The sequence below is a fragment of the Oryctolagus cuniculus genome, chromosome 7 (assembly GCF_051225735.1).
Source record: "Oryctolagus cuniculus isolate XC-2025 breed Fujian yellow rabbit chromosome 7, ASM5122573v1, whole genome shotgun sequence".
NCBI classification, from domain to species: domain Eukaryota; kingdom Metazoa; phylum Chordata; class Mammalia; order Lagomorpha; family Leporidae; genus Oryctolagus; species Oryctolagus cuniculus.
In genome coordinates this window covers 43,327,918-43,352,982 of record NC_142873.1, presented here as the reverse complement: position 1 = coordinate 43,352,982, position 25,065 = coordinate 43,327,918, and the positions used below count along the sequence as shown (strand labels likewise).

Genomic DNA, 25,065 nt, shown 5'->3' with positions numbered 1-25,065 from the left:
AGTGTGCCGGCGCCACAAGGCGGAGGATTAGCCTAGTGAGCCGCGGCGCCGGCCTTAAGCATGTATTTTAAATACATGAAGATACTAAAATGAGTGGCCTTAAATTAAATAAATTATCTTAAAATTATTTAGTGAATTAAATTTTGTCTTTAACCCACTGATAAAGGAAAGCTAAAACAAAATGCAAAACACCAACATGGTAACCCTGAAAAATTTTAACGTGGACTTTTTTGCAGTTACAAAACTCTAAGAATTATCTGTATGTATCTTTCTGGTGAGGATCCAATCACATTATGCTAAAGTTTCAGCGTATGGATGGGCGTGGAAGAAAAAGACAGAAACACAAGCAGAATATTTATACATTTATTTATAATGAAATTGTGGTCTAAATATTTACAACATATAGGAAACCAGAGGATAAGTTTATACAAAGCCAGCCTGTAAAGTATTCAAATGTGCAAAAATGACAGTTCAGTATCTCAAACTACTCCTGGTTCGGCAGACTAGCTCCTTCACTTTCACACATCAATATTTGATACAAAAAAGTTCTTTTGGCAAAACCTGTAATGCCAAGAAAAAGGACATGTAGCAACTCCAGTCACTGAGTCCACCATCCTACTGAGCAGCCACTCTCTCCTCAGCCGCAACCAGTTCCCAGAGACACAGACCACTGTGTTTCGTATTTGTGGTGAGTTCTGACCAGCTCTTAGTCAAGTAGTTTTCTGACTCAGCTGAAAACAGGAGCTTAGAAGGGCAATAAAAATACAATGGCTCTCTGACACATGTGCCTGAAGGGGCCAACTCTGGATCACCCCGATTAAAAAGTCACAATGAAAAAATAACTTCATTTCCCTATTCAGGATCCAGCTAGCATTTCCCAAAACAGAAAAACAAAATGAAAGGAGGATCTTCTGGAATTAAGTAATGAAAGGAAAAGATGGTCTTAAAATCATTTCCCCACTAATAAATAGTAAGGCTTTGTTTGTAACCAGTTATTATCAAAATCGACCAAACAGTAGTAAAATACAAATAAAACTTTCTTTACATCAGAATTGGGCTTATTCATTTGGAAAATGCTGGACCAGGGCACATGTATTTGGGAATGACCCTGATGCTTTGTTGGACAAGCACATTTCAACAACTGTTAGAAAGCTTCTGAGACAAATTTGTGATTCTAGGTAGATTTTAACACATGTTATGCCACTGCCGAATTTTCTTTAAAAAACGGAATTCTCTCAACAGAGGGGGCACTGCATCTCTAACTTCTGCAAAGGTCCAAGATGGTTCCCAGTAGAGGCCCCAGAGTCTTGTTAAATCAAATGCATGCATTATTGCTAAGAAGAGTCACCGAGGGTCAAAACTCCATTCCACTGCTTCCTATGGCGCCATCCAGAATGGCATCTGTTGTTTAGCGCGTGGTTGTGACGAAGGGTACTGATATCCCAAACTCCAGCCCTGCGGAAAATTACTTGCATTTTTATGACCTCCATGCTCCTCCTCTTCATCAGATGAATCTGCAGCATAAGCCACCAAGCCAAATCCCTTCTCTGTAGTTTTCATCTTCTTGGCTGGATAATCTAGAATAGAGGAAAATAACCCCAACCCCATTCCCCACCAAGACAAAAAAAAAAAAAAAAAAAAAAGATAATACCACAAATTCGTTAATTAAAAAAAAAAGATGTTAATTGTAATTGGTTAGTTGGACACCATTTTGAGGTCACAGGGTCAATGGTCACCCAAAAACGTTGAAGATCACACGAAAAACAGCACCAGCATCAGCAAATGTGAATCCACCAGAACCATGTAAGAAAACAGAGAAAGAAAAAAGAAACACAAAAAAAAAGAAAAAAAAAGAAAAAAAGGAAAGTTAGCAAGTGAGTCTCTTGGGGCTGGTATTTCACCTTTTAAAGAGTTAAAAGAAAAGAAGTTAAGAAAAGAAAAATGTACTTTCTTCTGTTCATTTTTATCATGATTATGGACAAGGAACAAAAATGACTCCATGCACCACTATACGATTTAAGAGTTCTGAGCTGCTAAAAGACAACCTTTCCCTAACAGCCACAAGCTGACCGTTACTGACCAAAAGAGCTACGAGGGGATATGTGGCTCAGTTTTTATTAGTTCTGGATCACATTACCTCCAGACAACACAGGCAACAGAATTTTGAAATGACCTACCAATTATTAGTATTTCTTAAGAGTTTTAATGTCACTGATGCTACGTACAAAATAAGTTGAGTGCCTCTTTTCTAGACACACGTCGGTTGAAAATAAAAAGCTGTGTAAATATATGCTGTCCATATAAATAAAAACAAAAACAAAAAAACTCTCATTAGCCAGTAGATTACAGAGGTTGGATTAAACACCTGAATGACATCAGGTTAGAAAACTGACAGCTGCAGACCAGTCCTACTTGGTCAATTCCCTGTTCCCCCAGCTACACCTCACTCACCGTGGCTCCCTGTTAAGGTCCCAGATCCATTCCTTTCATCAGATTCTGTTTTTATTCCAGTCACTGGAAAGGCTGGTGGAGGCATCAACTGCCTGTTAGAAAGACACAATGAAACTTTCTTTCAGGCAAACTTAAACTAATCCAGCACAAAAAGTAGAACAATTAAACATGCAGATAATCCTTCATGTTCATTCCAACCATTAATTTTAACCTTTCCTCCCTACCTCCATCCCTCTCTTGAGCCGTTATCAAGTACAAAAATTACAAGGCCTGTCTACATAACTGGGCCATGCTAAAGAATAAACTGTTGCACAAAGCTCTCTCTGCTCCTTATAGAAAAAGCAAAATGAAACACTGGATGGCAGGCAGGCGAGACTCCCCATTCAAAGAGTTAAAATAGCCTTTTTTTTTTTTAAACACTTGTGTCACTGTCCACCCTTAGGAAAATGGCTAAGATGCAGAAAGTTAAAGTAAAGGAAGATGTGGAAGTGCCAAATTCTTCAAAGCTGAGTGCAACTGCTTCTAGGACTCTGAAAGGCAAATGATTCTATCTTTCATTACTCTATCAAACATGAGCTTGATTCAAATGACTAATGCTGATAGCAATGTCCATTATTCATGGCAGTGGGGCAAGCAAATGACACTCCAACATATTTGGGTAATTGTTCTAATTCACTTACCTGTCCCTCTCTCTCTCTTTGCCTGAGGAACTTGCCGGCTTCGATCCTGCACCTTCAATCTCATTCTGACTGGAGAAGCCTGTACCTAAATTAGTCATATGAATGGGTCCATGCTATGAGCAGAAAAATACAGTGGCATTAGCAAATCTACAACTGCTGTATTGACTTTAGCTCCTTAATGTAACTGTCAAGTGCCTCATCTTTCTGATAAATTGCAGTAAGTTAAACTGTACTACATAGGTCTTTGGAATACAACTGTTGTCAAAGTAGGGAATTCTGTTCCCTCCTAGGACCTAGTCAGGGATCCTCTAACTCATTATGCTATGCTTTCAGCTGACTGCCCATAATTCAACTGGCTTGTATTAACCTAGTTATAAACTGTAAAAATGCTTTTGCTTCAAGAATACCTCAACAATTCTGGCGAAATGTAAAGGTGCTTCTCCTGATAAAATTGCACCAAAACTACATATTTTAATAATTTTTTAACTTCAGTGAATGGTTATTTTTACAATTATGTGTATGCACAGAATTACTCCATCTCTGGCAGTCTCTGGGGGGTGGTGGCTGGAGAGAGAAATCACCCTTTTAGTGCAGAAAGAGAAAGTAACAAACTGAAAGCCAAAGCTTTAAATACAAACCACATACTGGCAGACTGAAGGCTTTTGGAGAGGGGCAAAGGGCAGTGAAAACTATCAGAGTCTCATGAGTCGGCTGTACTATAAAAGGAAGGGGTATTTCTTTCTAGATTGAGAGATTTGTATTTTCTTTTCAAACTGATGCAAAAACAAAACCCACCCAAAAGGAGTCACGCTTCCTTGAAGTTAATCCTCAGTAATAAAACTCTAACCTAAATTGATCCTAGAAAGCAGAAATCCCAGCACTGGGAGGACACCTGATACAGATGTGAATTTCTTTCTTTAAAGGGAGAATACAGTAGGAGGATAGGACAAAGAAAAGACAAGGTATTGTATTTAACCTGGTATCCAAGAAGTCCAGATTCGCGTTCATCTGGTAGCTCCTCTGTGAATCGTCTCTTTTGTGCCTGGGGCTGAGCTGGGAGTGGGGGCTGGGGCTGGGGCTGGGGGCCAGCAGGCAAGGCAGTTTTGACAGGAGCAGCAGGAATGAAAGGACCACTCATTGGACTCTGGGGCCAAAACAAACCAAGGAGGAAAAATGTGTGAGACTGTGCAACTAAAATGGCAAGCAATGATCACAATATAACACACAGATGTGTCTTTTCATCTTCAAGTCCTTGGTTTTTTGTGTGTGTGTTTTTTTTTTTTTTTTTTTTTTACAGATAGAGTTAGACAGTGAGAGAGAAAGACAGAGAGAAAAGTCTTCCTTCCATTGGTTCACTCCCAAAATGGCTGCTACAGCCGGAGCTGCGCTGATCCGAAGCCAGGAGCCAGGTGCTTCCTCCTGGCCTCCCATTCTCCACTGCCCTCCCGGGCCACAGCAGAGAGCTAGACTGGAAGAGGAGCAACTGGGACTAGACCCGGCACCCATATGGGAAGCTGGTGCTGCAGGCAGAGGATTAACCAAGTGAGACATGGCGCCAGCCCCTCCTTCATGTTTAATTTGGTAAGACTATCACCAAGCCTTGCCACCTTTATCCTAGGGAAATATAAAGCTGACAATCCGCATACAGTGCTGTTGAGTTCTCAGGAAAAACCTGTTGTCCTTTTGGGATATTGGGAGCAAATATGACCATTAACAAACAATAAAAAGTCAAATCCCTTACTTAGTTCAGAAGTCATCAAACAAGGACTTTCTTATCGAAAGCACTTTCAATTAATGTGAACTGCTCTTTCTGTATCATAAATGCCAATAATGCCTGTGGCAGAGGCAACTTCATTTACCCATCCCCTGGTTATTAATAAGTCACCATGTCAACACCTGTACTAATGGTTTAGAGGTCTGATTCAAATAGGAAGAAGTAGTAACCAAAAAGATAGTATGTATCACATAAAAATCAGCACTCTTAAAAGGAAAACTCTATTTCTTTAACTATAACAGGTAACTTATTGACTGCTTGGTCATCTCAATCATTGTAAGCCTTATGATATTTTATCATTAGGCCCATTTTAAGGATAGATTAAGTCACATCCAAAGAACATACAGCTGGGGGCTCGCGCTGTGGCGCAGCGGGTTAATGCCCTGGCCTAAAGCGCTGGTATCCAATATGGGCACAGGTTCTAGTCCTGGCTGCTCCTCTTCCAATCTAGCTCTCTGCTATGGCCTGGAAAAACAATAGAAGATGGCCCAAGTCCTTGGGCCCCTGCACCCACATGGGAGACCCAGAAAAAGCTCCTGGCTCCGTATCGGCACAGATCCGGCCGTTGGCGGCCTACTGGGGAGTGAACCAGAGGATGGAAGACCTCTCTCTCTTTCTCCGTGTAACTCTTTCAAAATAAATAAATAAATCTTAAAAAAAAAAAATACAGCTAAAAAATGGGAAAACTTGATCAACCCCTGCAATCTAATGCCTAGCTTTTAACCATTCTGACCTAGGGCTTCTTGATTACAAAGAGCTGCAGCTCAAAGATGGGGAACCACACATCTGTTGAAATACATAAAGCAACTCTTGGCTCTTCTCTCCTCTCATTTCTCTCTTATCCTTCTCCGTCCCTCCCCTCCAGTCTGCTGGGTTTTCCCCAATAAACCCTTTCCCTTAAAAAAAAAAATAAATAAAGCAAAGTAACTGTGACCAGCGATCATAAGCAGAATTTAGTTCCTAAGGCTTTGTTACACATTGTGCAACCTGCATCAGTGCTCACAGTCCACACACAGGGAAGCTGGGCAATGGTTCGAGGCTGCCGTTTACTCTGGCATGGGTACACTATGAGAGGCCCACAGAGAAGGGCCTACCATAAATCCATTACCATGCTCTCAGCAGTTGCTCCCCGCCTCCAAGTATCAATTCATCCAAATGACCTAGACATACATTCTTTCCTAAAATTTTATTTTCTTACATAATTTAAGAAATCAGTAAAGAAACATATCAGTACTGCTGGCGCCGCGGCTCACTAGGCTAATCCTCCGCCTTGCGGCGCTGGCACACTGGGTTCTAGTCCCGGTCGGGGCGCCGGGTTCTGTCCCGGTTGCCCCTCTTCCAGGCCAGCTCTCTGCTGTGGCCCAGGAGTGCAGTGGAGGATGGCCCAAGTGTTTGGGCCCTGCACCCCATGGGAGACCAGGAGAAGTACCTGGCTCCTGCCATCGGATCGGCGCGGTGCGCTAGCCGCAGTGCACCGGCCGCGGCGGCCATTGGAGGGTGAACCAACGGCAAAGGAAGACCTTTCTCTCTCACTCTCTCTCTCACTCTCCTATCTGCCTGTCAAAAAATTAAAAAAATTAAAAAAAAAAAAAAAAAGAAAGAAACATATCAGTACTTGTAATCCTTCAGGTTGCAATGTATCTCTTAGCCTATCAACAACTGCATATGATATAGTGTTTCCTTCTCTAAGATTAAAACTGCTGAGGCAGCTGTTTGGGATGCCTGCATCCCACATTGTTAAGCCTGGTTTGAGATCGGTTCCTCCCCTTCCAATCCAGTTTCCCGCTAATGCACACCCTGACAGGTAGCAGGTGATGGCTCAAGTGCTTGAGTCACTGTCACCCATGTGGGAGACTCAGACTGAGTTCCAGGTTCTTGATGTTGGTGGGGCCCAGCCCTGGCTGTTGCATGTTGCAGGCATTTGGGGAGAATGAACCACTGGAAGAGCTCTGTGCCTTTAAAATATAACGCAAATAAGTAAACTGAAATTAGACCTGCTAAATTTTAGCTATTGGGGCAAAGAGGTAATAGGCCAGCCTCCTTATCCCTGATTCTGTTAACAATGCAAAGCTAAGGACAGAAAACCACAATGTTGGTTGGCCACCCATTTTTGTAAATAAATTCGTATTATAGCATAGCCATTCTCATCCATTTAGCTATGTTCTATGGCTGCTTTTATGCCACAACAGTGTAAAGCAGTTGTGATAAAGACTGTGTGCCTCAGAAAGCCTAAAATCTTTACACCCTGGAACTCAATAAAACGCTTGTGGGGGAACACTTGGCTCAGTGGTTAAGATGTCACTTGGGATGCCTGCCATCTCATGTCAGCCTGCATAGTTCAAATCTCAGCTCAGCCACCAACCTACCAGCTTCCTATTAACACACACGTTGGGAGACTGCAGGTAATTGCTTAAGTACTTGGATTCTACCCACACAGGAGCCCCAGACCCAGTCTGGGGCTCTTGGCTTCAGCTTGACCCAACACCAGTTGTTGCACAACAGAAGATCTCTCTGCCTTTGAAGCAAAGTAAAAATACACAAATCAACAGGGGAAAAAAGTCTGCTAATTGGCTGCATCGTAAACCACTATTTAGTGTCAAGACTTGTAAAAACAAGTACACGTAATGACACACACACAGTTTTCAGATATGCTGATGGTGAAAATAAAGACAATGGTCAAAGAGCCACCCACATTATAGTTATCTCCATATTATACATCTCCATCTCCTCCCACATCCCCCTCCCCAGTGTCTCCTAAATTCAATGTTAGACTTCGCATCCTGCATCCTACCTGTCCAGTGCTAGCAGGAGGCTGCACTTGTGTAATCGGGTATTGTGTTGGCACAGGTGGGACTCCAGTAGGTAACGCTGGCAAGACTCCAGGTGCCAATGAAACAGCTGGTGGCACTATGCTTGGTACTCCGTAGGGAGGTTGAACTGGCTGCTGAGGAGGGGGAACAACAGGGTAACCAGACTGATAGCCATTGGATGGATAATATGGTGGTTGAGGAGGGACACTACTTATAGCAGAGGGTTGTGTATAGCCTGAGGGGGAAGAAAAAAAGTGTTTAATCAGCTGCAGCAGAATGAGACATTTTAGCTGAATATTAAACTTAATATCTAGGGGAGAAAAATACTGAGGCATGAATGGCTTTCCAAATTACCCTAAGTTGAAGGGAATATTATTAGTGCCCTGGCACAGTTAAGACCAGCCTCAAGTACCATAGTTACACATAACTACCACTAACAAAACACTTTCAACACTGCAAGACATACACACCTGGTAAAGGTACGGCAGTATTAATCTGATTCACAAATCTAGAGTATTCAGCATGAACCTGAAAAAGAGGCAAAAACACATTAATATGGGAGACAATCCTAACTGTATTATTTATAAAAGTCTGATCATATACTTCTAGGACTAAAGCAGTTAGAAATTAAAATACTTCCACTGATGTTCTAATTACATTTAACTTTTTTAATTTAGTAATTTTTAATAAGATAGACTATAATTTTCTTTTTGACAGGCAGTTAGACAGTGAGAGAGAGAGAGACAGAGAGAAAGGTCTTCCTTCCATTGGTTCACCCCCCAAACAGCCGCTACAGCCAGCGTGGTGCGCCAATCCGAAGCCAAGAGCCAGGTGCTTCCTCCTGGTCTCCCATGAGGGTGCAGGGGTCAAGCACTTGGGCCATCCTCCACTGCACTCCCAGGCCACAACAGAGAGCTGGACTGCAAGAAGAGCAACTGGGACAGAATCCAGCGTCCCAACTAGGACTAGAACCCAGGGTGCTGGCGCTGCAGGAGGAGGATTATCCTACTGAGCTGCGGTGCTGGCCAAGGTAGACTATAAATGAGTAAGCCAGGTTTTGAGAATCAGAAGCAAGTGGAATCCTAAATCCCCCAGACTAGACTCAATTTCAAGGTACAAAATCCCTAGAAAGTTCAAAAAATTAAGTAGTTAGGAAATTCCTAAGTTGTTAGTGTACCAGTGAGAATTTATTTTCAATTACTAGGTGCCTTGTCCTAAAGAGCTCAGTTTAATAAAGACTTAATATGGGGTCAGCGCTGTGGTGTAGCAGGTAAAGCCGCTGCCTGCAGTACCGAGTCCTGGCTGCTCCACTTCTGATCCAGCTCTCTGCTATGGCCTGTGAAAGCAGTGGAAGATGGCCCATGTGCTTGGGCCCTTGCATCCATGTGGGAGACCGGAAGAAGTTCCTGGCTCCTGGCTTTGGATCAACATAGCTCCAGCCATTGAGGCCAATTGGGAAGTGAACCAGCAGATGGAAGACCTCTCTCTCTCTCTCCCCTCTGTGTAACTCTTTCAAATAAATAAGTAAATCTTAAATACTGAACCTATAACTTCCAGTACCAACAAAAAGACAGAAAATGGCCAAAGAAGTTATGTGATACAAGAATTGGTAAATCAAGTTATACACAAAGGAAATACAGTAGGGCCGGTGTTGTGGCATAGTAGGGAAAGCCTCCACCAGCATCCCATATGGGTACTACTTTGTGTCCCAGCTGCTCCACTTCAGATCCAGCTCCCTGCTGATGCACCTGCGAGACCAGTGAAGACTGCTCAAGTGTTTGGGCCCCTGCATTCACCCAGATGAAGCTCCTGGCTCTGGCCTGGCTCAGCCTCAGTGTTGTGGCCTTCTAACAGCCATCCGGGGAGTGAACCAGCAGATCTTGAACCAGAAGATCTTGCTCCCTCTTTTTCTATATAGCTAAGTTTCAAATAAATAAATACACCTTGGGGGGGAGGGGGACCAGCACCACAGCTCACTTGGCTAATCCTCTGCCTGCAGCACCAGCACCTGGGTTCTAGTCCCAGCTGGGGTGCTGGATTCTGTCCCAATTGCTCCTCTTGCAGTCCAGCTCTCTGCTGTGGCCTGGGAGTGCAGTGGAGGATGGCCCAAGTGCTTGGCCCCTGCACCCTCATGGGAGACCAGGAGGAAGCACTTGGCTCCTGGCTTCAGATTGGTGCAGCGCGCCGGCCATAGCAGCCATTTGGGGGGTGAACCAACCGAAGGAAGACCTTTCTCTTTGTTTCTGTCTCTCTCTCTCTCTCAGTGTCTAACTCTGCCTGTCAAAAAAAAACAAAAAAACAAAAAACAACACTTCCCAATAAGGCATCCTTAAATGCCAAAGAAACATAGTACAGATAGAACATACTCAACCCACCTGACTTCCTTTTCAAGTGTCATAAAAATAATCACATGGCTTAATTTTTAGTTAACTATTTGTAGAAAATAAAGAATGGATAATCAAATGAGCAATTATCTCAAACACATAGCTAACATGCTTTAAACTATCATAGCAGGCCGGCGCCATGGCTCACTAGGCTAATCCTCCGCCTTGTGGCGCCGGCACACCAGGTTCTAGTCCCGGTCGGGGCGCCGGATTCTGTCCCGGTTGCCCCTCTTCCAGGCCAGCTCTCTGTTGTGGCCCGGGAGTACAGTGGAGGATGGCCCAAGTGCTTGGGCCCTGCACCCCATGGGAGACCAGGATAAGTACCTGGCTCCTGCCATCGGATCAGCGCGGTGCACCGGCCGCAGCGCGCCGGCCGCAGCGGCCATTAGAGGGTGAACCAACAGCAAAGGAAGACCTTTCTCTCTGCCTCTCTCTCTCACTGTCCACTCTGCCTGTCAAAAAACAACAACAACAACAACAACAAAAAAAAACTATCATAGCAGGAGACTCAAATGGTATCTTTTAAAAATCTCTTTATTGGGCCGGCGCCGCGGCTCACTAGGCTAATCCTCCGCCTAGCGGCGCCGGCACACCGGGTTCTAGTCCCGGTCGGGGCGCCGGATTCTGTCCCGGTTGCCCCTCTTCCAGGCCAGCCCTCTGCTGTGGCCAGGGAGTGCAGTGGAGGATGGCCCAAGTCCTTGGGCCCTGCACCCCATGGGAGACCAGGAAAAGCACCTGGCTCCTGGCTCCTGCCATCGGATCAGCGCGGTGCGCCGGCCGCAGCGCGTCGGCCGCGGCGGCCATTGGAGGGTGAACCAACGGCAAAAGGAAGACCTTTCTCTCTGTCTCTCTCTCTCACTGTCCACTCTGCCTGTCAAAAAAAAAAAAAAAAAAAAAAAAAATCTCTTTATTGAAAGGTAGTTACACAGAGGCAGACACAGAAAGAGAGAGGTCTTCCATCCGCTGGCTCACTCCCCAAATGGCTGCAACAGCTGGAGCTGGGCCAATCTGCTGCCGGGAGCCTGGAGGTTACTCCAGGACTCCCACATGGGTGTACGGGCCCAAGGACTAGGGCCATTCTCCACTGCTTTCCCAGGCCACAGCAAAGAGCTGGAACAGAAGTGGTGCAGCTGGGACTCAAACTGGCAACCATATAGTATGCCAGCACTGCAAGCAATGGCTTTTCCCCACTAAACCACAGTGCCAGCCCCTTAAGTAGTATCTCAAGTGCCAAGCCAAATGCTCACCTTTACTCCTGTTTCAGATTGAAATTATGCTAACATAAGCCAAAGAGTATCAACTCAACCAGCAGCAGAGAGACAGCAGGTGATACTTGCTCTCTCAAAGACTATAGAAGCAATCAGCCTGCCAGCACGCTGATTTCACACTTCAGGCGTCCTGAACTGTGATAGAATAAGCCATCACCACATCTGCAGTAATCTGACACAGCAGGAGCAGACACATTCTAAAATGGCAAATATTCTGAATAGCAGACAAAAGCAACTCACTGTTTGTAAGAGATTCTCACAGAGCTTCTTAGCAGCAGCCAGGCCTTCTGGTTTGGGATGACTGCAAAGAAATGAGAGGCAGCATTCAATGGAAGGAAAAAACCAACAATACAGAATTCTTTCTGTTTTCATTCTATCAATTTCCTTTAGTATATTTATTGTAGCTCAGACCTAACCCTCTGAAAAATTATAAATAGGAACACAAAAATAATGTCATATAAACCTTTTGAGATACAAGGAGTTAAGTGTTTAGCAGTTAAGATACCCATGTCCAGGCAGCGGGTTAAGCCACCACCTATGACACTAACATCCCATGAGCACCAGTTCAAGTCCCAGCTGCTAAACTCCCAATCCAGCTCCCTGCCCACCCATGTGGGAGACTAGGATGAAGTTCCAAGCTCCTGGCTTCAGCCTGGCCCAGCTTAGGCGGATACAACCACTTGGTGAGTAAACCAGTGCATGGAAGATCTCTGTCTCTCCCTCCCTCTCTGTAACTCTGCCAGTTAATTAAATACAACTTTTTTAAAAAAATGTTAAAACATTAAAAAAATATGCTCAAACAACCTACATCAGAGTATTTGGTTCCCATGCCTAGCTCCAGCTTCCCACCAAAATGACTGTGGGAGGCAATAGTAAATGGCTCAAGTAATTAAGTTCCTACCATCCCATGCGAGACCTGGATTGAGTTCCCAGTTCCTGGGTCTAGTTTTACTATATCCCTGGCCAGCAGGCACATTTGCAGAGTGAACCAAAGAATGGGAGTTCTCTTTGTCTTTCTCTCAAATAAATTAATGAAAACACAGAGAGATGGATGTAAATGTCAGTGGTCTTTCTCTGGGTAGTGATAATTCTTGATATAAACATTTACAGGTCATTAAATCACTCGTAAGACATATTAATATTATCATAGATTTAAATGAAAGTTATTTTAGGTTTGTCCCAGCTCATTTTAGGATAATAAACTAGGATAAAATCCAAGGACCTGAATAACAAAGAGTTAATTACCTCCTAACTCAATGTCTATTAATTATAAAGCTACTATTCCTAATATTTATCTAAATCCCATGTGTTTCTACTAAGCTCATTTTCTTCTCCTTCTGAATCATTCTAGCCTGCCCTGAGACGCTGTCAAGGGTGCAAACGTCCTCGGCCCCAGCGGTGCATACCTGATATAAATATACATAGGTTCAAAAGCTTCCCGACCAGATGCTGGCTCAATGCAGCCCGAACCTTTGCCCCGTAGAAAGACCTTGGCACCCGTTTCAATCTGAATATGCTGCAAATAAGAGCAGCCTGGACCTTCCACCTTCTCTTTGACATTAAAAGTGGGCACAGCATGTTCTAGACCCACAAATAATTTATCTTGAACATAATGCATCTGTGGAAGAAGGAAATATCTCAGATTAAACAAATGCTAATCTTTTAGAAAATTGTTATGTAAAATACTTTAAATCCCAAGATACTCTCAATCACATCCACAATTAGGATCTCCTATGATCTGGACCACAAAAATAAACTCGGCCAAGGACCCTCACTTCAGAACTTCATTTTCCCCACACCTACCTACAAAAGAAACACCTAATTCTGCTCAGCTGAAGATTCTATTCAGCTACAAATACCCGAGTCAAACATCCCAGAGATGATACTGAGTAAACATATCTACTTCCCTCCAACTGAGGTTAAGACAAAAAGATGTTGCAGCAAAGCCAGGCTCTTAGGAAACCGGAACAGAATGTCGGGTAGTACAGTCAGCCCCCGTGATCTTCTCCAAGGAGAGCTGCTCTCTCCAACCCTTTTTTCTAGGAGGAGTGTATCAGCCGAGTCTTGCTTCATCAGACTCAGCCTTCTTAGTCCTCCAGCTGCCATCAAGCTCACAAATTAAGTAAAACCACCACCTGCACACTGTGCCATGTACATACCCGTGCTGTCAGGCCCCTTTCTAGAATTCACCAGGATGTTGATAAGGGTGCTCAGATGTTCCGAGTATTTGGGAAACCTAGCTAGTCCGCCAACAGAATATGAACAGTGGGTAACTCTGACTGGAATCTCGGGATCTGATGTTTTTTTCCTCGCATGATTATGTGGCATGTATCATTTTTACAGAAATAAAATGATGATCCCTCCCTCAGAACGTACCCCTGACTGGAAAGGAGGCTTCTGGCTAACAGCTGGAGACAGCTGTGCAATGGGAGCTGGCTGGTGATAGACAGTGACTGTTGCACCATTGAAAGTTGGGCTTGTCCCCGTAGCAGCTTTTACCACTCCATTGGTGATAATTTCTTTGATTCGGTTTACAGCTCCTGGGAAAAAAAAAAAAACAAAGAGTAAGACACTACGCCAAACAACTGAATGAGCTGCCTAGTGTCTAATGATAAAAACGGGCCACAGGTTCAATTACTTGAGCACTACTCCACAGGATACCCAAATTATGTGGCTTGTCAACTCTAAACCACACACGCTGATCTATAGCTCAGAAGTAAGAGGTAAAACAGCCCACACAGCTGTACTTGGCTCTTCACAAAACATTACTTACTGTCCACTAATTCCCGTGTCTGCCCCTGAACATGAAGATATAATGGACGATCCCTATAAAGAAAAATACAAAAGAATAATCTCAAATTAGCCAAAATCAAAGGATTGAAATATTTCATTTGTAATACAAAAATCAATTCTGTTTTTAGGGCTCATCAACAATGTTATCCAATCAACTAAAACAATTCAACATTCAAGAACAGAATTCCCGGGGCAGGCCCTATTGCACAGCATGGGACATTCACACCCCATAACAGAGCCAGAATTTTGTCTCCACCACTCCATTTCCAATCCAGTTTCCTGCTAGTGCATCCAGAGGAAGTGGATGATGATCCAAGTACTTGGGCGCCTGCCACCAATGTGGGAAATCCTGATGGAGTTCTGGACTCTTAGCTTTAGCCTGCACTGTTGTGGGCATTTGGGGAGTGAGACAGCTGATGGAAAAGCTCACTCATGCTCATGCTCATGCTCTCTCCCTCTCTGCCTTTCCAGGAGATGAACCTTTTTTGTTCTTCAAAATTAATTTATTTGGGCCGGCACCGCGGCTCAATAGGCCAATCCTCCGCCTGCGGCGCCGGCACACCGGGTTCTAGTCCCAGTCGCTCCTCTTCCTGTCCAGCCCTCTGCTATGGCCCGAGAGTGCAGTGGAAGATGGCCCAAGTCCTTGGGCCCTGCACCAGCATGGGAGACCAGGAGAAGCACCTGGCTCCTGGCTTTGGATCAGCACAGTGCACCGGCCACAGCAGCCATTGGGGGGTGAACCAACGGAAAAGGAAGACCTTTCTCTCTCTCTCTCACTGTCCACTCTGCCTGTCCAAAAAAAAAAAAAAGATTAATTTATTTGAAGGGTAGAGTTACAGAGAGAGAGAGAAGCAGAGAGAGATCTTCCATCCACTGGTTCACTCCCCAAATGGCTGCAACAGCCAGGGCTGTGCTATGCCAATGCCAGGAACCAGGAGCTTCTTCCTGGGCTCCCACGTGGATGCAGCTCTAGCCCCAAACGTAACTTTTTAAAAAAAAAGATTTATTTATTTACTTGAAAATCAGAGTTACAGAGAGAGAAATAGAGGCAGAGAAAGAGAGAGAGGTCTTACATCTATTGCTCACTCCCCAATTCGCTGCAAAGCCCAGAGCTGTGCCTATCTGAAGCCAGGAGCTTCTTCTAGGTCTCCCACACAGGTGCAGGGGCCCTAACAATTGGGCAATCTTCCACTGCTTTCCTAGGCCATAGCAGAGAGCTGGATTAGAACTGGAGCAGCTGGGTCTTGAACTGGTGTCAACACAGGATGCCAGCACTGCAAGCAGCGGCTTTACCCACTAGGCCACAGTGCCGGCCCCATAACATTTCTTTTTTCTAAAAATTTACTTATTTACTTGAAAGTCAGAGCTACACAGAGAGAGAGAAGGAGAGGCAGAGAGAGAGGTCTTCCATCTGCTAGCCCACTCCCCAATTAGCAGCAACGGCCAGGGCTCTGCCGAACCAAAGCCAGGGGCCAGGAGCCTCAAGCCTCCTCTGAGTCTCCCACGAGGGTTCAGGGGCCCAAGGACCAGGGCCTTCCTCCACTGCTTCCTCAGGTCACAGCAGAGAGCTAGATTGGAAGTGGAACAGCTGGGACTTCAACCAGCGCCCACATAGGACGCCAGCACTGTAGGCAGTGGCTCCACCCGCTACGCCACAGCTCTGGCCCCCCATTACACTTTTATAAAAATCTCTTTTATGGGGCCAGCATTGTGGCATAGTGGGTTAAGCACAGCCTGTAATGCCGGCATCCCACATGGGCAATTGTTTCAGTCCTGGCTGCTGTGCTTCCAATCCAGCTCCCTGCTAATGTGCCTGGGAAAGCAGTGGAGAATGGCCCAAGTCCTTGAGCGCTGCATCCACATAGGAGACCCAGAAGGGGCTCCTGGCTTCGGCCTGGCCCAGCCCTGGCCACTGTGGTCATTTAGGGAATGAACCAGTAAATCAAAGAACTCTCTCTCTTTCTCTGTAACTCTGCTTTTCAAATAAATAAATCTTTTTAAAAACATTCCTTGTTTACTGGATTCTCTAATACATTATAGGCTACTTGCCTTGGCTATATAAATTAATGGGGTAAGAGTAATAGTGAAACACAAACTTTCAAAAAAAAATATATTTGTTTACTTATGATTTGAGAGGCAGAAATAAAACGCAGCCAGCGCTCCCATTTACTGCTTCACCCACGCCTCCAATGGCTGGAGTGGGGGGGCCAGGGTGGTGTCAAATGCCAAGAACTCGGCCGGCGCCACAGCTCAATAGGCTAATCCCTGCCTGCGGCGCCGGCACCCCAGGTTCTAGTCCTGGTCGGGGCGCCGGATTCTGTCCTGGTTGCCCCTCTTCCAGTCCAGCTCTCTGCTGTGGCCAAGGAGTGCAGTGGAGGATGGCCCAAGTCCTTGGGCCCTACACCCCACGGGAGACCAGGAGAAGCACCTGGCTCCTGCCTTTGGATCAGCGTGGTACGCCAGCCGCGGCGGCCATTGGAGGGTGAACCAACGGCAAAGGAAGATCTTTCTCCCTGTCTCTCTCTCACACTGTCCACTCTGCCTGTCAAAAAGAAAAAAAAAAAAAAAGAAGAAGAAGCAGCCAAGAACTAAAATCTGGTCTCCCAAGGGGGAGTCAGGGACCTAACTACTTGAGCTATCAACTGCTGCCTCCCAGAGTATGCATCAGCAGGCAAGCTGGTACTCAAACCCAGGCACTGTGATACAGGATGTGGAGGTCAGCACCCTGTGCCAAACACCCATCCCCAGGGGGACTCTCCAGATTCTAAACGAATGATGGTTTAGGTATAACTATAATAATGAAGAAAGCAGTCATTAACCATATACAGTTAATGAAAACTGGTAAGTAAAAAAAACCTGTGTTTAAGATAAAGTTGAAAACAGCAACCAGCTTACACACAAAGCCAAAATATACTCTTGGTTTTGGGTAGGACACAAATTTTGCCTCCTAGTTATATCCAGTTTAAGCAGATATTCAAAACATAACATTTCTGAGTGCTTGCCTGCTGCCAGAGAAGAGAAGCTCAAACACTGAATAACGGGAGGAAAGAATTTGAGATTAAATATTTACATAGGAAAATCTATATTTATAATCATCATGGAGGCAGTGCAGGATTTTTAAAGAAAATTGAATGGCAGAAAAGCCTAGAGAGAGACAAACAGACAGACAGATACACACACACACACACACACACACACACACAGAACTCCAGTCTGCTGGTTCATTCCCCAAATGCGTGCAACAGCCAAGGTTGGGCCAGGCCAAAGCCAGGACACATGAACTTACGTTCCTTCTAAGACGTGCATTAGCAGGAAGCTGGATCAGGTTTTGGAAGCTGGTACTGAAACCAGACACTCCACTGTGTGAAATAAGTATCTTTTTACAAATTTGTGTCTTGTTTTTTATTATTTATTATTTGAAGGGTAGAATTAGAGAGAAAGATCTTTCATCCATTGTCCCAAAAGGAGACAATGACCAGAGCTGAGCCAACTGGAAGCCAGGACCCAGGAGCTTCTTCCAGGTCTCCCCTGCGGGTATAGGGGCCTAAGTACTTGGCCCATCTTCTGCTGCTTTCCCAGGCCATGGCAGAGAGCTAGAAGGGAAGTAGAGCATCTGGGACTTGAACCAATGTCCATATGGGATGCGGCACCCCATGTGGAGGCTTAGCCTACTATGCCACAGTGCAGCCCCCTGAAATAGGCATCTTGACAGACATGTCAAATGTGTACCCAAGACTTTTTTTTTAAGTTTACACAAAATATGCGCATACTTACAGCTTAAATGTAACCACACAGTTGGGGGTTAATTTTCACAGGAAAATAAGTTTAGATGTAGGTATGTTAAATCTTAACAACTATCTTCTTGTGATGGGCATTTTGTATGGGGGCCCGTGTTGTGGCATAGCAGGGTAAGCTGCTGCCTGTGATGCCAGCATCCCATATAGGGACCGGTTCACGCCCCAATTTTTGCACTTCCTATCCAGCTCCCTGCTAATGGCATCTGAAAGGCAGCAAAAGATGGCCCAAGGCAGGAGACCCAGATGAAGCTCCTGGCTTCAGTCTGTCTCCTCCCTGGCCACTGCAGGCATTTAGGGAGAGAAACACTGAATGAAAGACCTCTCCTTCTAACTTTTTCAAATAAGGAAGGAAATCTTTTTTTTTTGGACAGGCAGAGTTAGATAGTGAGAGAGACAGAGAGAAAGGTCTTCCTTTTTCCGTTGGTTCACCCCTCAAATGGCTGCTACAGCTGGCATGCTGCGCTGATCCGAAGCCAGGAGCCAGGTGCTTCCTCCTGGTCTCCCATGCGGGTGCTGGGCCCAAGCACTTACGCCATCCTCCACTGCCCTCCTGGGCCACAGTAGAGAACTGGACTGGAAGAGGAGCAACCGGGACAGGATCCGGTGCCTCAACCAGGACAAGAACCGGGGATGCCGGTGCCATGGGCGGAGGATTAGCCTAGTGAGCCACGGTACCGGCCAAATAAGGAAATCTTAAAGAAAAGTTACTGTGTAGGACACCTGCATCCCGTCTTGGAGTGCCTGGTTCAAGTCCCAGTTCCTGGCTTCTGCCTCAGCTAAAGCACAGCCTGAGAGGCAGGAGGTGAGGGTTCAAGTACCTGGGTCCCTGCCAATACATGGGAGGCCTGGACTGAGTTCTGGGCTCCTGGCTTAAATCTTTCAGATAAAATGAAAATAAATTCTTAAAAATCATCTTCTTATATAACTTCAATTTGCTTCCTCTAACAAAAACACCGTGAAATAAAAACTCAAGAGACAGGGAAAAACACAGCTGCTACCGTTTCTTATCACCCAGGATAAAGCATGTGCAAGCACACCCACACCCCGCTCAAATTACTAACCACACAAGAATTCACCTAAGAATGAAAAACATGAAGCGAACACAAGTCACTCGCCCAGCGTGTCCCCACAGCAGAGGACAAGCACACATACCCTGGTCCTACTTTGGCCTTCTCCTCCGTCGTCATGAACCTCCCTCGAGTTGATACTGCAGCCCCACTAAGTCGGCTGATCTACAAGAGGAAACGGCTCTATTAAAAAAAAGTGAAGGTATAAAAATACCAATACTGTACCTCATCCCATACAGTTACACAGAATTTAAATTTTTTTTTTAAAAAAGATGATGTGTTCATTGGTTGATTGCAATTCATTCCAACAAGTAAGGCAGAAATGAGTTCTATTCTGTACCTGAAATTTGATACCATGGTTTCTTACTGAAACCAACCTAGGGAATTTACTCCTATGTTTCATGATCTTCCTCTGAAGTTAAACTAAACTCAACCTTGACTTCAGAGACCATGACCCAAACCTACTAATAAATGCCTCCCATGTTCCCATCTGTGTTGGGCCTGTTTTCTGAGCTGACCTGCCTGCCACCTTCCCCAGAGTCCCAATCCCTCCGTACCTCATCTTGAGTCTGTCCTCGAGTCAGCAGGTTTCTGCACGTGAGAGGCACATCATTGATCTCAACTTCAGCCACCACCAGGTCATCTTTGCTTTTATTGCTGGTGAGGCCTTTGCCAGGGGCTTGAAGCTACCGAGATTAAAAAGTTTATATGATAAAACGAATCTTTTTAATTGTCCCATCACCTCCTTACCCCTCCCCCCACCTGTCTGTAAGCACACTCGGTCATTCTTCACAAATAAAATAACAAGCAAAATGATACCAAAGTATAAATGATTTACCTGAAAGCCATCACTAGACTGTTCTGTAAACTTAGCCCTGTGCCCATTTGAAAAAAAATTTATTTTATTTATCTGAAAGGCAAACTTAGAGAGACTGATTGATTTTCCACTGCTGGTTCACCCCCAAATGGCCACAGAGGTTGGGACTGGGCTAGGTGGAAGCAGGAGCCTGGAACTCCTTTCACATCTCCCACGTCGGTAGCAGGGGCCCAGGCACTTGCTTTCCCAGGCCTGTTAGCAGGGAGCTGGGTTGGAAGCAACTGGGACTCATAAACTGGTGGTCATATGGGATGCTGGGGTTGTAGGCAATGGCTTACCACTGTGCCACAACAGCCCCCTGTGCCCATTTTATGACCATATAATTACAGAAACAGTCTGGACTAGAAACTGCAACCTCCAAAAGGAAAATTAAACAGTCAATTATGATCCTTTTATAGCTCAAACAGCTGGCTGTGTCATAAAACAAAGAGCAATGCATACAACCTGTACACCTCATTCATGAGAAGGAAGTTGTCTTTGAGCCACCCCTATCATCACAACATATCAAATTTTGTCCTCGCAATGTTCTCAAAATTCTTTTTTTTTTTTTTTTTGACAGGCAGAGTGGACAGTGAGAGAGAGAGGTCTTCCTTTGCCATTGGTTCACCCCCCAATGGCTGCTGTGGCTGGTGCGCTGCAGCCGGCGCACCGCGCTGATCTGAAGCCAGGAGCCGGGTGCCTCCTCCTGGTCTCCCATGCGGGTGCAGGGCCCAAGTACTTGGGCCATTCTCCACTGCCCTCCCGGGCCACAGCAGAGAGCTGGACTGGAAGAGGAGCAACCAGGACAAGAACCCGGCGTGCCGGTGCCGCAGGTGGAGGATTAGCCTATTGAGCCATGGCACCGGCCTCAAAATTGTTAATCTGGAATCTGGTGCAGCAGTTAATAAACAGCTTGCAGAGCCTGCATTTATATTGGAGTGCCTGGTGTGAGTCCCAGTTCTTCCATTTTGGATCCAGTTTTCTGCTAACGCACATCGTGGGAGGAATAGATGATAGCTCAAATATTTGGGCCCCTGCCACCTAAGTGGGAGACCCAGAGGGAACTCCTAGCACCAAGCTTCAGCCTGGCCCAGCCTTGAATGTTGTAGGCACTGGAAAGCGAACCAAGCAGATGGATTCTGTCTTTCAAATAAAATATGAAAATAACATGAAGTATAATTTAAATCCTTAAATCATTCCATTACTCTCTTATCAAAGAAGAACAAAGAGGGCCGGTGCCATGGCTCACTAGGCTAATCCTCCGCCAACGGCGCCAGCACACCGGGTTCTAGTCCCGGTCTGGGCACCGGATTCTGTCCTGGTTGCCCCTCTTCCAGGCCAGCTCTCTACTGTGGCCAGGGAAGTGCAGTGGAGGATGGCCCAAGTGCTTGGGCCCTGCACCCCATGGGAGACCAGGATAAGTACCTGGCTCCTGCCATCAGATCAGCGCGGTGCGCCAGCCACGGTGGCCATTGGAGGGTGAACCAACGGCAAAGGAAGACCTTTCTGTCTGTCTCTCTCACTGTTCACTCTGCCTGTCAAAAATTAAAAAAAAAAAAAAAAGAACAACAACAACAGAGAGAATGGAAGTCACCATGATCATAAACTCTGATTTAGTTTCTCTCAACTAAACTGCAAGCAAACTTCAGATAACTGGATTTGAGTGTTACTTAAAAAAATTTTATGGTTGCCACTAGCAACTGAGTACTTGAAATGTGACTGAAGTACTGTATTTTAAATTGCGTAAATATTGCCAAGGAAAAAATAAGGTTTATGATGTCAAAGCCAAATGACCAGTTAACTGGGATTTAGGATTTTAAATCTAGGTGTTATGATTCTAAATCCAGTACTTATGTATAGTGTTGCTTCCCGCTGCAACTATCTATGTAAAGATTACTCTTTAAAGAAAAAAATATCAATTTAAGTGATTGGCATCAGTATTATGTTTCTTAACATGCAGTGAACATTCATTCCCTCTTGGTCAGTGTGGCCTCAGAAATGAACAAATGACTTGTACTCTCTTCAGAAACCTAACAAATACACTCAAGATTAAACTTTTACCTCACCAGAAGTTTTCCCCTACTCTGCAGAACTTCAATATGTAAGCATCCACACAGGTCATGGTCTATATTCCACAGAACTAGCCAGCAGGCTCACTGAGGACTGCATTTGCAAACAGAACTCACCTCCTCACAGGTACCCTGGGTAGCACACTTTAATTCAAGACCTCTAGCTTTTTTCAGTTGATAGTTACAGTGGAACAGGCTCACTAGAACACAAAGAATTCTGCAATTCTAGAGGGTTTCGGGCCAAATGCCAGGTAACTTAATCATCTGAGATAAGTTTGACTCTAAACACGGGAAGGTAAATGCTCTGATCAGACCCCTTCTTGTTATAAGATTCTAATCGTACTACGGATTCTACAAAATGACCCAATAATTTCCTCAATTTGTATGGAAGCAAAACGGCACATGTAAAAATTATTCCTCCAGCCGGCGCCGCAGCTCACTAGGCTAATCCTCCGCCTAGCGGCGCCGGCACACCGGGTTCTAGTCCCGGTCAGGGCACCGGATTCTGTCCCGGTTGCCCCTCTTCCAGGCCAGCCCTCTGCTGTGGCCAGGGAGTGCAGTGGAGGATGGCCCAGGTGCTTGGGCCCTGCACCCCATGGGAGACCAGGAGAAGCACCTGGCTCCTGGCTCCTGCCATCGGATCGGCGCAGTGCGCCGGCCGCAGCGCGCCGAACGCGGCGGCCATTGGAGGGTGAACCAACGGCAAAGGAAGACCTTTCTCTCTGTCTCTCTCTCTCACTGTCCACTCTGCCTGTCAAAAAATAAAAAAAAATAAAAAAAATAAAAAAAATTATTCCTCCATTTCAGTTTATGTGTATGCACCTTATCCGTATTCTGATTAAAGATGACACTCAAAAGCTCCCTGATTCACCTTAAGTTCTCTGTTGACATCAGGAAGAACGCACATGCACTAAAGACATTCCATGAAATCATTATACGCCTAAGTGAATGCAGGCGAAACAATGTGGTCCATAAATGTCACCCATCCAGTCAAAACTGGATGGAAAAACGTCCTTCACAGAATGCCACACGAAGTCCTCAAACTAAACCATCTTCAAGCTGCTCTCTCAGTTTTCTCTTCTCTTTCATCAGTACCACGATGATCTTACAGGACTGCCCCTAGGGAGTCCCTCGACTTAGAATACCTTCTCGGCAGCATTCGGAGTTGGTTTCAGCTTCCCTTTGGCCATGAGCATGGCATTGATCTTGGCAGCCACAGCGGCAGCGGCATCCAAGGCTCCTGAAGGAGCAGCTGTGGCGCCCCCGGGGCTCCCCCCGCTGCTGGGGACCTCTCCACCTGGGGCAGCTGGGGGGAGGAAGAGCAGGGGGGATGGAGCTGGCTGGTCCCATTTGCTGCGGCGCCTACAGGTAGAAGGAAAATATTGGGCCCCAAAGCACTCACGCTCCTTTATTAAGCCTTAGCCCCCTCGTTCTCCTCTGGCGTCTTTATCCAACGCCTCCAAATCTAACAGGACTAAAGTCCCCAGGCCTCCTTAAAGAGGCAATGACTGCTGTACTTCCCCAAATTTCCACTTTCTTCAACGCATTCCCAAAGTCCTTTCAACCATGTCATCTACGGAAAGTTCCCTCTGTCTTCCATGCCTTCCTTCTCTCTCGACCTTCCGAGAGTCCCCGCTTCCCTCCTCCCTCGGATTCCCTCCGGCTCTCTTCCGGGGCCCCAGGCCTGCTCTACATCCTCTTCCCCGAAGTCCGACCTCCCATTACATACATTTCCCACTTAAGCGCCTCTCTACCCGTACGCAGGTCCCTGGTCTCTCCCGCGCCCCCACGCTTGCTCCGAAACCCCTGCCCGCGAAGCTTTACCCGCCGGCTCCAGGATGCGTCGCGCTCCCCGCGGACATGGCGACCGGCTCTACTCAACCACCCGCCAACTACCCCACTACCACCTTCCCGTCACTTCCGCCCCCAACGCCCTGACGCAAAGCCTCTTCCGGTCGTGAGGCGGAGCGGTTCCGGCAAAAGCGTCGATTCCCATTGGACTGTCGGTGATTTAAAGGCGCCTGGCGTTCCTGAGACACAAGGTAGGGTGTGACTTTCCGGCTTGCGCTATGCCCATAAAAAAAATGGCTGTTTTGTCTCATTTGAAAGCAGACTCACGGGAGGGCTAGAAGAATCCATCTTTGTTGTGGGCAGGTTGGAAGACAAGGAAACAACACGCGTGAACTTAGATTCCCCGGATTCAGCTTCGTCTGTGTGGAGTCCTGGCCAGAGGCCGGGGAGTCTTCCCACGGCTTTTGCACGCTTCAGAGGGAAGGGGCTCTTTTCGAAGGTCATCTGAAGAACTTCTGTAGTGTTTTTGTGTTTTCAGTTCTGTGAACCTTGCAGGGGATGTAAAGATACAATTAAGAATAAGGCGCAGGTCCTGGAATATACGTATGATACAGTTGTAGAATAAGCAAAGGTCGAAGAGGATAAACTGCTCAGCTTGGTGGGGCGTTGAGGAAGCGGAAGCTGAACAGTTCAACTGGGGCTTAGAGAGGTATCAAGCTAGGTTAGTAACCCTCCTGTTCCGGCACGTGGCTCTGGAGCGTGGGAGCCTGATCCTGGGAGCCCTTGAATGCCAAGCTGAGGACCTTGAGTTGATTCTTGGCGCGGCAAGGAGTCCTCCAGATCGCAAGAGTGAACTGCGGTGTGTTTTTTCACAAATCTGCAGTGTTTCCTTTCACCCTTTAATAAAGAAAATGTCCCCTGCAAATGCCACCCTCTGCTGGCTTGATGCGTACACACCCTGTTATGTTTCTGCGTTCTTTCCTACCAGATTGATCTATTCGTTCCCTTGCTTTACTGTTTTTATTACAGTAACTCTGCAGAAGAACTGTCAGGGCAAGCAAATTTTCTTTCCTGTACATGTCTTTGCTTAATCTGACAGGTGGATTTTTCAAAATGGATTTCGAATTAAACATTATTTTCCCTTTGCCTCCTTTCTAACAAACACTATGCTGTCGGGATTCTGATTGAAATTATATTGTATTTATTTTTTTTCTTAAAAATTTGAGATATAATCCATGTACCATAACATTTACCCTCTTTTTTTTTTTTTTTTTTTTTGACAGGCAGAGTGGACAGTGAGAGAGAGAGAGAGACAGAGAGAAAGG

General features: G+C 45.7%; 1 protein-coding gene and 2 non-coding genes across 14 annotated transcripts; all 3 read right to left on the bottom strand.

Moving 5' to 3' along the window:
- Positions 1-349: 349 nt before the first annotated feature.
- Positions 350-23,919, bottom strand: KHDC4 (KH domain containing 4, pre-mRNA splicing factor). Of its 12 annotated transcripts, none has more exons than XR_007924253.3 (14): positions 23,774-23,919; positions 23,095-23,311; positions 19,582-19,710; positions 19,110-19,189; positions 14,141-14,193; positions 13,744-13,907; positions 12,774-12,985; positions 11,608-11,668; positions 8,186-8,243; positions 7,697-7,950; positions 4,108-4,275; positions 3,132-3,216; positions 2,452-2,543; positions 350-1,577 (listed from the first exon to the last, which is right to left on the bottom strand). XR_007924253.3 is itself a non-coding variant. In XM_002715407.6 (14 exons), the coding sequence occupies exons 1-14, from the start codon at positions 23,809-23,811 to the stop codon at positions 1,378-1,380; spliced, it is 1,839 nt and encodes a 612-aa protein (XP_002715453.1). In that variant the 5' UTR covers positions 23,812-23,919; the 3' UTR covers positions 350-1,377. The 12 variants fall into 12 exon arrangements, 3 of the variants coding, with proteins under 3 accessions (XP_002715453.1, XP_017201303.1, XP_089155983.1); XR_016210574.1 differs by having other exon boundaries at positions 3,132-3,244; positions 7,697-7,849; XR_016210575.1 differs by having other exon boundaries at positions 7,697-7,849.
- LOC127493845 (small nucleolar RNA SNORA42/SNORA80 family) lies at positions 5,882-6,018 on the bottom strand. Its single transcript, XR_007924383.1, has one exon. It is a non-coding gene; the product is annotated as a small nucleolar RNA SNORA42/SNORA80 family (small nucleolar RNA).
- Positions 13,338-13,467, bottom strand: LOC127493853 (small Cajal body-specific RNA 4). The gene has a single exon (XR_007924391.1).
- Positions 23,920-25,065: the final 1,146 nt, after the last annotated feature.

Coding starts and splice junctions, on each gene's coding strand:
- KHDC4 (XM_002715407.6), bottom strand. CDS start 23,811: ATGTCCGCGGGGAGCGCGACGCATCCTGGAGCCGGCGG. Junction 4,276..7,696: donor CTCCTGCTAGCACTGGACAG/GTAGGATGCAGG, acceptor TTTTGGCCCCAG/AGTCCAATGAGTGGTCCTTT. Junction 1,578..2,451: donor GACCTTAACAGGGAGCCACG/GTGAGTGAGGTG, acceptor CCTCTATTCTAG/ATTATCCAGCCAAGAAGATG.